The 14,646-nt window shown below is 39.1% G+C and overlaps 1 protein-coding gene across 1 annotated transcript in view; it reads left to right on the top strand.

The window, feature by feature from the left end:
- The window catches only part of VAV3 (vav guanine nucleotide exchange factor 3), a 182,622-nt gene that overhangs the window by 59,992 nt on the left and 107,984 nt on the right, over positions 1–14,646 (top strand). The window contains exons 3-7 of the mRNA XM_075038815.1: positions 4,186–4,244; positions 5,128–5,193; positions 9,330–9,438; positions 12,519–12,611; positions 12,713–12,781. Coding sequence (XP_074894916.1) covers positions 4,186–4,244; positions 5,128–5,193; positions 9,330–9,438; positions 12,519–12,611; positions 12,713–12,781 — 396 coding nt within the window. The remainder of the gene's footprint in view (positions 1–4,185; positions 4,245–5,127; positions 5,194–9,329; positions 9,439–12,518; positions 12,612–12,712; positions 12,782–14,646) is intronic.

Below are 14,646 nucleotides of genomic sequence, written 5' to 3'. Positions count from 1 at the left end.
AGACAGACAATAGCCAAGGAGCTTATCAACTCTTTGAAGGATTCATTTTCCTTTATAATTGAAGATTCCCCCCCCCCCCCCCCCCCCCCCTTTGATGAAGTAAAATAAGACTGGTTTGGGAAGAAACCCATGTGCATGTATCAAAAAGTAGCATGTCAAAAAGCACCTTAGTATTGGAAATAAATTCATTTCAAGGGAGGGAGTAAAGCTAAGTTTTCAACAAAATGCAACACTCAAATACTAAGCTAGATGCTCAGATTTTGAAAAAAGACTTGATAGGCAATATGGTTGTGAATTCTTAGTGACTTTTACTGTGTCTTAGAAAAACATATCCTGATTTAAGTGCATACATGGAAATGGCTGCTTTGAAGATCTAACCCGCAAGTAAGTCTTTCTAGGTTTTATTCGCATGAACTATGAAACCATTGCTATCAACATTTGTTGATCACTTGATGTTTTCAGTTTAGGTAAACGTCAGAAATATAAACATGGGCCTAGTCCTGACAGCAGCTGTCAACAGCAAGGAAATGTTGCCTGTTTGGGGAGACAAGAAGTTGCAAAATTATTTACTTCTGTTTCTTCTAAAAGTGGAAAAGTACTTTTAAAAGATGTACTTTGTCTGCTCTTGAACTGCATGATTGTAAGTTCTTTTTTAAGAAATGAGATTAAAAAGTGACCTCCACCAAAATACTTAATAAGGCACGTTTTAAACTCAGACACACTACTGCTGTGGAAAGAAGTAAAATAGTCCCTCTAGTGTACTGCTGCTGTAAGTATGCATAGGAATATCTGATGTGATTTACTGAAGAGTATGGCTGCAGGAAATTACAAAATAACGTTTTGGCAAGGGATATAAAAGTGCTTACATAAACTGGAGAGTCTGACCTAAAACAGCAAGTCAAGTGAAATAATAAATGCGAAGCAAAAAAAAATCTGCTGTTAGAGTAATTAATGAAGTAAAAAGTTAATGTGTAGTGCGAGACCGTTGCTCTTGCCAGCTGTGCCCAAAACATGAATGAGGAGCAGAGCCACTTGCCGGGGCGCAGGTTGAGGCACGCTTCCTCTTGCAGGGCTGTAGATTTGAATTTCATGTCATATTTTGCATAAAAGGATTATATACTGAAAAACAAACTTGGATGTTCACATCGTCTTGAAGCGAGCGTGGCTTTGATGTGACTTCTAAAGAAAGACTTGCTTAACCTCTGTCTGATGCCATTAGTCAGTGCAAAGGAGCTATATAGAGGTGGGTGCAGGGGGGACTTCCTTTTATGCCTGAAAGTGTGTTGCTAACACCTCCCAATTTCAGGTTTGCTGCAGGAGAGTCATAGAGTTACTGAGTTTTCTAGTGCAAAGGGATGTAGTTGTTGCAGGATGTTTTGGAATATAAATGTTTCTTTTTTCATGTGTCATAGCTAGCCAGAACATAAATATGAATCTTTACTTGGTATCTAGTTTTTACTGCCCGTTCCTGGTAATAGCATGTGTGCAAAGGCCCTGCAGTCCTTTGCACATTTGTTTGGTGCAGAGCAGAGCCAGCCATGGAAGCCCTGTTGTTGTGGACTTTGTACAAGCAAGGAGTGCTACTTTTGCTTTTAAGCTAAGATCCAGTTTAGCCTCGTTCAAAAGTACAGGAGCATCTGTCTGAGTCCTTGCTGTGGAAGAGAACTAGGCAATCATTTAGGGTTAAATGGGTAGAACGGATTAAAGCTCTGCTGAAAGGAAGCGAGCAAGGCAAAAAAAGCACATGAAAAGCATTAAATTGAACGTTATGGACTTTCACATGTATGGTACACTGTAATTTTGGAGTTCAGAATTGCACTATATTGTAGCTTCCCACGTCAGCTGTATAGGGCTTCAAACCAGCACTGTTCTGAAAAACTCCAGAGTCTGTTGGTTTGTTGAAAATCAGACATTTTGCGGTGTTTAGTTAGATTGTTTTGATGACTTTCTATTGAAACTCTGATTGTTTTTCTGACAACTCAGCCCATACGTAACTGTGACCTTCCCCATGGACCTAGAAATTCGGGAACTCTTTAAAGAGTTCCTGCAGTGGCTCAGAACCAAAGAACTGAAATTTTACGTGGAAGGAGAATCTTTCCTTGCCTCACTTCATGTTGGAGCAAATACATTTACATGTATGTGATGTTGAAAGTGTGTTGACCAGAAGTGGTAGTTTCACTTAGGATTACTTGTGTATGTATTCCTGACAGTTTGTCAGAATTCTTCAAGGAAACCACAACAGCAAGAAGACCGTCAGTAGAAACGATTCTGTTTCTTGACAGAGTGCTGTTTTAAGCTGTGCTTTAATAGAAGCGGTTAACGGGCAAGCATTACCTTTTATTTTGTAGAATTTATGTCTGTTTTCAGTTAGGTATTTTGCTCTTAAATACACACTGGGGTGGTTAATGGTCTTAAGTTCTTAATTGTTTTGTTTTGAAATAGAAGAATAGCGATCTCTGCCCATTACTGTTCCCCTTTGCGATGCCAGTGTGGCCATGCTTTATCACGTACTTCTGGAGAACGCAGTGTGTCTCTGATGAGGTACTGACTGCTGTTGTGATGATTACCATTTTCTTCTTGGTGGATTATCTGGTGTTCAGTTTTGGATGGAAATCTGCCCATTGGCTTCCTAGCATGTTAGCTTGCTCTTCCTGCAATGCGAGACCTTCTCTGTTCCAAGAGCAGTGAAAATTATTAGTAGTCTTCTGTTGTCTCTAGTCACATAGTTCCTTTCTCTCCTTTTCTGTGTGTACATGTCCTCATGAACACTTTTCTGGCTTCCTCAGTGTGTGTGGTGTGGTGGTGGTGTGTTTGTTTTTCTCTTCTATCTCCCCCCCCCTCCCCCCTTTCTCCTCCCCCTTTCCCCTCCCTCTCCCTCTCTCCCTCTCCCTTTCCCGTTCTTTTCCTTCCCTTAAATGAAGGTTTGACACCAGTTTGTGAAAAAGTTTTTCTATTCCTCATGATTTTTAAGTCTTGCTTTTGTTTGTGTTCATATTGATAGCTGTAAAATGTAATTTGGTGGTACATCTTGAGAATAACATTTGCTAGTTAGCTTCCTAAAATTCATAATTTTTTTTTGTACAGATCTTTTTCATGTTATCTTGAAGCAACCCTAATTAGCTGTGAAGAATAAGCTATACTTCTACTGGGTTTGATTATGCTAGATAAGTGAGAATCCCGCTAAGGAAAAGGGTTTGCGTGGGTGGAATAGTTTGCAAAAGATTTTCTGTGTGCTGGGAAATAACATGTTGAAACAAGAAACGGATATTTAGTTCACCAGACTTGCTCCCCTCATGTCATTGGAAGTATGGAAATTCAGACAGGCTGTCATTTTGCCTCTTTTTCTCTCTCTAGCAAATAAGACTTGCCAATCTGATAGTGCTTAAAATAAGAGAAGATATTTGTGACAGAGAGGACATGCTAGGCAGAGTACAAGTTGGTCTTGTATTATTACAGCTGACAGCAAAATAATTCTGTGTGTGCGACCATATGTACGTGTATTCTACCCTCCCTAATATTCTTCCTCTCTTATTGTATAACCTTGAGCACTTAAAGGAGGTATTTTCTTAGAATGAGATTTTTCAGACTACTGTCATCTTTTAAAAATAAATAAAGTTTATGGCTCAAATGTGCAGCTTCTTTAATTGTTTGGCTAATAAAACATTACCTTTCCTTTGCAAGCCAGTCCTGAGAAGGTGGCTTTCTGCTGATTTGGCATTTGGCTCCCTCTTCTGGCCAGTGTTTGGAAAAGCTCAAATTAATACTTGGATTTTCTTCTGGAGCTACAATTAAAAAAAAATAATCTTCAGAGCAGTCTGTAAGATAAAATTTGGTTACAGTTTCATCCAGGTCCAGTTGTAAATTGAATGTATATTTGTGACATATGTGACCTGGTTTCAAATCCACTTAAATTGGCTTTTACTTGTGCTAAAACTTGTAAATAACAAATTTCCCTTTTCCTCTCTTTGTGCTTCCATCACATCCCTCAATACAAAAGCACCGAAGACCAGCTCATGGGAAATCCGTGGAAGTTCAGTGCCCTCAGTATTTGCCACAGCCAGATTCTGTGTCTGTTTATATCTTTTGGTGTGAAATGGTGTTGCTGATAATTAAACAATAGAGAACAGAATGTTTTATTACTTCTGTTCTACAACTAATCATGGTTTCTGTTTCCTTCTTCTCCAGGTGATAGAAACACTTTCAAAACTTTCTCGCACTCCTATTGCATTAGGCACAGGAATAAGGTATGGTTTTGCCCCAGTGAATGGTGGGAATAATGCCTCTTGCATGATGCTCCTTGGCAAAGTTGTTAGAGGCAGTGTAGACAGTGTCCCCCAATAAGAACTTCTCTGGTTGTAAACCATATTGCCCAGTGGACAGCTAACCAAGGCTCTGGACCTCTGAGGATCTCCAAAGGGTTTTTTTTTGCCTCTGGTACACTTACTGAAGTGCCTGAACTACATTTACTTCTCATGCTGAAACACAAGGTGAACAAATGAGCAGTTAGTATTACAGAACTTGTGATAATTGTGATACACGGATTGTAAGTCAGTCTGATGTAGTGCTGATCTTTGTAAAGAAAAATGGATTTTTCTCTCCTTTCTCCTTTCTAAAAAGCAGCAAAACTGCCAAGTTTGTGAGATTCTAATTTTCAGAAAGAAACCAGAAAACCCCAATCAAACCTAACCTCATGAACTATAATTGTGGGCTGTGAGAGAAGGTGAAAGACTTCATGCTTTGGTGTTCTCCATCTTTTTGAATGGTTTGATTCAGCAATCCTATAATATATAAATGTATGATGTTTTTAAAACATAGACAAAATTCCTAGCCAGTCCCATAATCATGTCCTGGGCTAAAAAGAACAGTTAATATTCTCAGTTGAACAACTGACAGTGATGTATATTAGTGATTTATAACAACCCCATCCAGTAGTTTTTTTTTATTATATTAAGTATCAATTCATATAGAGAAGTCTAAATACACGTATACTGTTTATCAGAGAAGGAGGGGAACATACAAACACATTAACATACAGTAATCTGTGTGAAAATTTTAGAAACCAAACAAAAACGCACTATGTGACTAGACTAGTGCTCTCTGTACTTCATGCTATTTTTCTTTCTATAGGCCCTTCCCTACAGAAGAAAGCGTTGATGATGAAGATGTCTACAAAGGTCTTCCTGATTTAATAGAGTATGTTTTAAATCTTTAGTTAAATGAAAGATTGTGGTTTCAGTTGCATGCTATTATTTATATGACATTATAGAACACGTGGTTTTAATGAGAATGGGGTATTTATTTGATTTAAAAAGATTTTGTTAGCTGTTATGCTGGTCAGGAAGAATTGATTATGAGAGCTTATCTGAATGATTGCAATACATTTATATATGTAAGGAAGCATGTTTCATAGAGGGTGCTGGTAGCAAAGTAAATCATGAATGTGTTTTTAAATTATCTGTCTGTACTGTGAGAAAGCTTTCATAGAATTACAATATCAGTTGTAAGGGACCCAAGGAAATTGTCTTGAACTTGCAAAGAAAATGCATGTTTGGATCATAATTCAAGTGGGTCGTTTCCCTACAGTCAATGAAATTCTTTGTATGAGTGCATTTACCTCTCTGGGTATGTGTTTGCAGGATTATTAATTGTTGCCAGTTTTCACATTGGCTTTGAGGTGCAAGTAAGATAGCCATGAACATACTGTATAGTATTGAGCAGTAGACTGCAGCTTTATTTTGCACACTGGTGAGATGAATACATCTGGGCATAAAAATTGTCAGGAAGAACTACTCTTGTATCCTATGGCTAGGGTCTCTCAAGATCCATTAGGAATCATGTTGGACAAGAGCTTGGATCAGAGTTCACTGTCCCAAAGCTCAAAGTTCACCAGCACTCACCTCACTAGTGCTCATCTGGCTCTATATTGGCTCTGGCCACATTGTATGTCACTTGCTGTGATGTGGTTGAAGTAGCTGCTGTTCACACTGCAGATTTGTTTCTTTACTGCCTATAAAGAAGGGAAACCCCACCATGGATGGCATTATTCAATTTATCACCTTCCCTGCAAAGCTCATCCTTGTCTCCTGCAGGTGATTGGCTGTCTCATAGATAGCTGCTTTTCACTCTGTGTAGCTGAACATGCAGAAGGTAGAAGTTGCAGACTCCTCTGAGACTCAAGTGGGCTAGACTTGATGTCCTCATCGCTTAGTGGTGGCATTAGCACTGTTTGAAAAGAATATTTATATCGGTTTTTAAATAGGTACATGAATTCAGTACTCGGAGACAGTTTTCATTTAAAAAAAAAAGTTAACAAATCATATCAAAAGAAATTGCGATTCCTAACTTTTTTTTTGCATCAAATTACAAATATTATTCACTGAAATTTGATACTTACATCCTGTCTCAATTGTGGAGGAAGCAATTCAAGAAGTACTCTCTCCATAAGAAACAGAAGTGCCAGTGAATGATGCAAATGGCCCACATTTTTTAGAATCTCTTAATTACTAAGTGTATTTGACAAAAATTAACTTAAATGTCCCTGAGTTTAAATGGTGTCTAAAGAATTTAGAATGAATTCAAGGCTTTTTGTCAGAAAGAGCTGTAGTAGTTAAAATTTTTCTATCCTTACTCTGCCTTTTTGCCAGCTTTTTTTCCCTGGAGCATAGGTGGTAAAAGGGAGGGTGCCAGCTGCATCTGACACAGCTGCTAGTGTTCAATGTGAAATGCTAACACACCATCATCACTGGTGCAAGCTGAAATGTTAGACTACCCTGGAGCACCTGAGCTTTCTAGTGCTCCTGGGGCATGGTATATGTTGGAAAAGGAAAGGAATTTCCTGTTGAATCCCCCAAATAAATTTTTTTTTTAATCATTCCATCTATTGAAACTTCTAGTGCTTGCTAACTTTATCCTTCTGATCCCCTTGATTTAAAACAAAACAAACAAACCCCCTCATATTTAATGAGAAACAAAAAATTCACTTGGTTTCTGTATGTAGTCCTGACTATAGACATAGTGACTTTGTCTGGCATTTCCAAGTAATTCATGTGGCAGCTGTGTTGGTAGCAATTCTCATTAATTTTGATTTCTTCAAAATCATTAGTCTCTGCCAGTAAAGCTTCTGATGTCCTTTTCTTGAGTACTGATGATCCACTTACAGAACTGGTTCTCCTTCCTAGTTCTTGTGGACCGATCCTCAATTTGTTTTTTACTCTGAAGGATTTCAGTGCTGTTTTCTAACAGTAAAAATCTCAAAAATATCAGAACATCTGATGAAGTTTCTGTATTATTATGACTTGTGGTGGGTTGACCCTGGCTGGACACTAGGTGCCTACCAAAGCTGCTCTATCACTCCCCTCCTCAGCTGGACAGGGGAAGGAAAATATAACAAAGGGCTCGTGGGTCAAGATAAGGACAGGGAGAGATCATTCAACCAATTACTGTCACGGGCAAAACAGACTCAATGAGGGGAAAGTTAACTTAATTTATTATCAATCAACCAAAGCAGGGTAATGAGAAATAAAACCAAATCTCAGAACACCTTCCCTCCACCCCTCCCTTCCTCCTGGGCACAGCTTCACTCCCGGATTCTCTACCTACCCCCTCCAGCAGCACAGGGGGATGGGGAGTGGGGTTATGGTCAGTTCATCACACGTTATTTCTGCTGCTTCATCCTCTTCAGGGGCAGGACTCATCACGCTCTGCCCCTGCTCCTGTGTGGGGTCCCTCTCATGGGAGAGAGTCCTCCACAAACTTCTCCAACGTGGGTCCTTCCCACAGGCTGCAGTTCTTCAAGAGCTGCTCCAGCATGGGTCCCATACACAGCGTGCAGTCCTTCAGGCACACACTGCTCCAGCGCGGGTCCTCTGTGAGGTCACAAGACCTGCCAGAAAACCTGCTCCAGTGTGGGTCCCCCAGGGGGTCACAAGTCCTGCCAGAAAACCTGCTCCAGCGTGGGGTCCGGTCTCCACGGGGCCACAGGTCCTGCCAGGAGCCTGCTCCAGTGTGGGCTTCCCACGGGGTCACAGCCTCCTTCGGGCACCCACCTGCTCTGGCATGGGGTCTTCCACGGGCTGCAGGTGGATATCTGCTCCACCATGGACCTCCCTGGGCTGCAGGGGGACAGCCTGCCTCACCATGGTCTTCACCACAGGCTGCAGGGGACTCTCTGCTCTGGTGCCTGGAGCATCTCCTCCCCCTCCTTCTTCACTGACCTTGGTGTCCGCAGGGTTGTTTCTCTCACATGTTCTCGCTCCTTTCTCCAGCTGCCATTTCTGTGTCCACCACAGCTTTTTTTTCCTTCTTAAAAATGTTATCACAGAGGTGCTACCACTATTGCTGATGGGCTTGGTCTTGGCCAGCGGTGGGTTCGTCTTGGAGCTGGCTGGCATTGGCTTTGTTGGACATAGGGGAAGCTTCCAGCAGCTTCTCACAGAAGCCACCCCTGTAACCCCCCCACTGCCAAAACCATGCCACACAAACCCAGTACATGACTGCACTACTTCCAGTATCTTTTAGAGTTCTTTTGTAGACATACCCTAAGAAATGTGGGTGAAAGAGATATTATGGGCTTGATATGGTCCTAGTGCGAAGTAGGCAAAACTCCAGCAGGACTGACTCTAATGAAGCTGAATTAGCTGAGGGTGGAGTTGAGCATTGACTTTATCCTGAGGTATTTCTGTAACTTGGGTAATAGGAGGACACTTCTTGTGTATACTTTATTTTGTTGAACTGTCTGATTTTTCAGTTTGAAAGGTTGCTTTTTTCTTTTTTGGGTAGCTGGAGGTTGCAATGAGTTGATCAAGATACTGGCTTATGGTATGGAGGTACAGACTCTCAGCTGCTGGCTCTGCAGTCTTTAGTGTATTTTACCCCAGATAATCCTTCCGTTAGGCAGGAAGGAGACCTGTACCAGTGTCTCGCATCTCAGTGTAGTGGGATGCCAGGCAGTAAGGAGAAGCAGTTCCTCTTCACTGGATATGGTGGGAAAAGGGACAAAGAGAAGAAAGCAGCTGGATAGTACCTCATGACAAAACTGTCCTGACAAGCTGCTTTCAGTGCCTGGTTTAGTTCCTGTGTGGTTCTAAATTCATGCAGTCTTCAGTGTTGTGTCGATTTCGTATAATCATATTTTAAATGCATTGAGGAAAGAAAATTAATGGACTTAATGAGTTATTTTCATTAGATAGTTCTATTAATTAATCTCTTTGTTTACTGTAGAAATCTTTTCCTATGAGGAGTGGTCCCTTGCAGAGCTGATGGTAATTTGCCAGCACTGCACAGCTTTTTTTTTTTTTTTTTTCCCTTTTTTAATTGTTTTCTCCTTTCAGTGAAACTGGTGTTGATGAAGATGAGGAGTTGTATGATTGCGTCTATGGAGAAGACGAAGGTGGGGAGGTTTATGAAGACCTGATGAAAGATGAAGCAGCACAGCAGCCTGTACGTTTTCCAATTCCTAGCTATTTTCGAACAATAGCAGTTACATTTTTGAAAGTTAAGATTTGTGAAATTATCTCTTTATAGCTAGTTTCACTGAAACTTCACTCACCTTCAGTTGCATCCGGAGCTGTCATGTGCAGTGCATTATCTCCTGTGTAAGATTTTGCAGGCTGTTTTAGCAAAGGGTTGAACCTTAACTATGGTAATTTTTTTTGAAAGAAATATAATTTAAAAATCAAATACAATAATCACTTATTTTGTTAAGTTTGCCAGTTACGAATAGTAAGATTTACCAGCTATTTTAAGAGCTATTAAATTAACTGCTTGCTTCAAAGTGTCCTACTTCCAAAATTATGTTATAATATTATGAAATGCTGTTGTTTCAGCCATAATTTGGACAACTGATCTACCGAGGACAACTGATAATTGTTTCATACCAGTGAAATTCCTGCTTATTCAACCATGTAACTTTTGTTGATCATTAGGTTGGTCTTACTGAGAATGACTTAAGTAGCTTATTTACTTTATTATATAAAGGTACCATGGTCAGTTTTCAAAACTGTCTTGAAAAAAAATCTAAACTTAGGCAATAAAATTTACTTGCAAATTGGGAGAAACCCTAATGTACTTGTCTGCCCTTCCTCAGAGATGTGCTTTCTGATCTGGAAAATGTTAGTCTGTGGCCATGACAGGATATGTTTTTTAGGACAGTTGTTTTCTTCCTCTATATTGACATGAACATATGTTATGCTTCCTGTTGTCTTAAGTTGGAAAATTGCCTCTACTTTTCCATATTGCTTTTTAGTAATATAGTTACATGAAGAAGTGAGAAATTCAAATAGCTAGTGTGATTTGTGTTCTCTGCTTTTATGGTGATTCCCCAGAGTTACCACTACCTTGTCTTTGGGAGATCACTGCCTTGTTTTAATCTCTATTGTTTCGAGTATAACAATATTGTTTTCAAGCCTGTTTTTCTGTTAATACAAAATCCTGCAGGTAGTGCATTTATATCAAGGATGAAATAAGCAGAAAGTTATGTTATTTTTTCACATTTTGCTTAAATTTGTTTGCCTCCTAAAGTTTAGATTATTCAATGAAAGCCAAATTAAAAATTGAGTTGAAAACACTGTTTTATATCTAATGAAGTCACATTCACTTGCAGGCAGGATGTTTTAGAAAAGCGTTTGAATCATAGGAAACCTTTATTGTGATCTTGTTTTTGAGTTTTTATTTTCAACTTAAACTCAAAATGTGTTGAGTTTTGGGTTTCACATAATGAGTGTGGGTGCCTTTTTTTTTTTCCTTCTTTCTTCAACTGTAACAGTGATAATCTCTGGCATTTGATAGTGTGTAAGTTTTCTCTGATTCTTTTTTTCCTGATGCAAATGTCACTCGCATATGTGTCTCTGACAAATGATTAATATAGCAATTGGAACTCTCACATTCTAATTTTAGTTGCTTCTTAGTCTAGATAATTTAGATTGAACAGACTTGTATTTGTTTCTTATGGAAAGTAAAGGAAAAGTGAAAACATGGTACAGTAAAATATTTTTTTCCACAACATGTAATGAATGGAGACATTACAATTGTTTTGCTGTGACAGCTTTCTTGAATGTGGTAATTATTTCTGGTTTGTGATTATTTCCTCTCAGGTTTATAAATACACCGCATGATAATGTGATGATTTTGTGCAGTTCCTTCATTTGAATCCTCTGTGAGAATTCATTGCATATGAAGACACTAGCGCAGGACAATCTTCAAGTAGATTTTTAAAAGAACCCAATACTTTTCAGATTCTCCAATAGCAGCCAAAAAACTTTGCATCTCCCTCATCCTTGATTTATCGTCATTATCTTGCAAAGTAAACTGTTCCGCTAAATTTTCTCTAGCAATAGCTGACCTTCAAAGGCAATTTTTCTCACTTGGACTGGTATTTGCACATTATTTCTTATTTCCGCTCTCATTTTGTTTATTGCACTCAAATTCTTGATGTTTGTGGTACAGATAGAAAACCAATATGTCAATTTCTGCCAAAAGTGCCTGTGTGAATGATCTGTTTGGGTTAGGTGAGCACAAAAGTGAAGTCAATGGTTTTAAGCAGAATCCCAGGATTTTGTTTGCATTTCTTATGTGAGAGTTTGTGAACAACAAACCCCCACATTTTGCAAATGGATATAAACTCCTATTGGGTACAACAACTTCTGTATTGGTGCAAGTACTGCAAGCAATTTGAACAGTATTTTGCTCAGTAAGTTAAAGGTGAAAAATAACTAAAAGCCTGAAAAATGTCAAATTCTAATACTCTATTGAGATTAACTCTGGTTAACTGTGACAGCGCCTGCTTCCCCCTGCCAAAGAATTTGGGAATAAATGATAGATTTTTGAGATGAGGCTGATCATCAGATGATGCTCATTAAGTACATCTCTACTGGTAATGACAGACTGTATTTTTGCAAAATGGTTACTTCTGTCTGCAGCTGATAAGGATGGTAGTTTAATGTTTGTTGTGGGAAAATTAAAAACTGCAGCAGTTGGGTTTTAAAGAGTAATTTCTGAGATAACATAGCATCTGGTAGATGTGAGAAGCCATGTTCCAGTTGCAGGAGCTGCTTGTAGAGTCACATGGAGACAGAGAGAAGGGTAAAGGAGATATGTCAAAACAGCAAACAGAAGTGCGAACAGTGATGAAGTACAAAGTTACTTACATGATTTAGCCCCATTAAGTTTAATGGAATTATTAAGTGCTGAGTATTTTAACTAAGATTTCTCAGTCTGGATGTAAATTAAATGTGACCTTGTATTTCAGCTTCTGAAGTACATGCAGAGAGTTCAGCGTTTTATGTCCAAACATTAACTTTTCATAATGCTCCTTTGATGCTGAATTTTTGTAAAACTCTTAAAGTCATCAGCTAATTGAACATTAAAATATTCTTGGTTAATGCTATCATCTTTGGAGGCTGCAGTACTCAGAAAATTTCAGGAAGCAGTTATCCTAATTCCTTAATTCTAAACAAATAAATACATTTCTTATCCTTTGGGTACCTGTTAATGACTTAAACTTGACTCCACTGTAATTGCAGAAATATACTGAAAATGACATAAGAAGCTGTTGTCTTGCTGAAATAAAGCAAACTGAAGAGAAATACACTGAAACTCTGGAATCGATAGAGAAAGTAAGATACTATTTATAGAATTGTAACTTCCGTATTTTTATAACAGTCTAGAAAATATAATGACATAGTCAATGTATATATAAATTTTTTTTCCCTTGCAGTTTTTCATGGTGCCATTGAAAAGGTTTCTGTCAGCATCAGAGTTTGATACTGTTTTCATCAACATTCCTGTAAGTAATTGCATATTTAATGAACAGATAAAAGGTTCATAGCTGGTTATGATATATTTGTGTTGTATGTTACTGCACAAAATGATTATTTGAAATATGGTGCACAATGCATTTATGTAGATATTAGGGTAGTTGATAAAAAAGGATGTGTGCACTATTTTGGTTTTTTTTTTCTGCTTGAGGGAATAGCATGAGATAAGTGGTATTATCATGTCAGATAGTGAATGGTTATAAACTGGAGTATCTTTGACCCTTAGAAGCTAATAACTTATAGAAGATGGGAGGGCCATGAAGGTGATCAGGAGGCTGGAGCACCTCCCCTAGAGCATAGGCCGAGAGAGTTGAGGTTGTTTAGGCTGGACAACAGAAGTCTCTGGGGAGACCTTATGGCAGCCTTCTAGTACTGAAAGGCGGCCTACGGGAAAGATGGGGAGGGGGTCTCTTAGGAGGGAGTGTAGTGATAGGATGACAGGTAACAGTTTTAAACTGAAAGAGGGTAGATTTAGATTAGATATTAGGAAAAAATTCTTTACTGTGAGGGTGGTGAGACACTGGAACAGGTTGCCCAGAGATGCCCCATCCTTGGAAGTGTTCAAGGCCAGGTTGGATGGGGCTTTGAGCAACCTGGTCTAGTAGAAGGTGTCCCTGCCCATGTCAGGGGAGGTGGAAATAGATGACCTTTAAGGTCCCTTCCACTCCAAATGATTCTATGATTCTAAGACAGGTTATCTTCCAACACATGCTGGTATTTTAGTGATGGTACAAAGTTGTGACTGTTAGGTTGCCTACAACCATATGCTGAGTGGTTCTTTCATGAGGATTTCTGTAGCTACTCTGCAAATCCTTGTATGTAAGCTGGCTCTGTCACCATTGAAGACATGTGGAAGTTAGGATAGCTCACAGTTTTGGATTCAGAATATGGCACTGGAAAGGATAAGGAATCCTCTGTGAAGTATCTAGGACATCTCTTTATTTGACTGAAATCTTAAAGGTTTCTGTGATTATTACTTTGTTCCATTTATTTTTGGCCTAATCATAATAGTATGACAATTGACATATTTTTAGTTAATGAAAGTATTCAGCAGATGTCTTTATCTGACTTTAAAAGAAGACATCAGATGTGGTGTGAAGCCTCTCTCAACAGAGACAAATGAAAGGAATGTTCTTTTATGATGCACACTGTAAAGAAAGGGTCCCCAGAGCGTGGCCCATGGGCCATATCAAACCTTTATTGCCTGTGAAACATCACCTCTGTTTTGGCCATCTCTGGCATGTCCCGCAGGCTCTCAGGGCTGTAGGAAGTGGTGTTGGGGATTTTTTTTTTTGTTCTGTGGGAACCTGTGTTAGTTGCTGTTCCAGCACCATCCTGACAGAAATTAAATTACAACAGTTATTACACTGATGATGATACCTGACACCTTGCAATGTTCGTCCCGCTATTATAGTTTTCAGTCTGAATCTCAGTTGCTGTAATTTCCTTCTCTTTGAATATTAGTCTGAAATACTGCCGCAGACATCAGTAACCTACTTGTCGTGAAGTGTGTCAGCTGCCTGTAGAGATCCCTTGGCTTTTGAAAACAAATTTATATTCTGTCCTACATTAATGTTTCTTATATTCATCTCAAATAAGGCCCTGATGTACCCTACCTAGGTTCCTGTAAACCTCTTTCCTAAGGCTCTGTGTGCCCAGGCATGTTGACTTATGTGCATTGAAAGACCTAAAGCCAGCCAACGTGAAACACTGCACAGGGGTATTAAAAAGGCTTACATGCTGGAAAGGCTTACACGCTGTAACCACAAACTGGGAGGTCAGCCTATTCACTACTAGTTAAAGAAACGCAAGGGGATCAGATAAGAGGAGTAAG

The sequence above is a fragment of the Buteo buteo genome, chromosome 10 (genome assembly GCF_964188355.1).
Source record: "Buteo buteo chromosome 10, bButBut1.hap1.1, whole genome shotgun sequence".
Lineage (NCBI taxonomy): Eukaryota > Metazoa > Chordata > Aves > Accipitriformes > Accipitridae > Buteo > Buteo buteo.
Note: the sequence above shows the minus strand (reverse complement) of the source record. Positions and strands in the feature narration are given on the sequence as shown.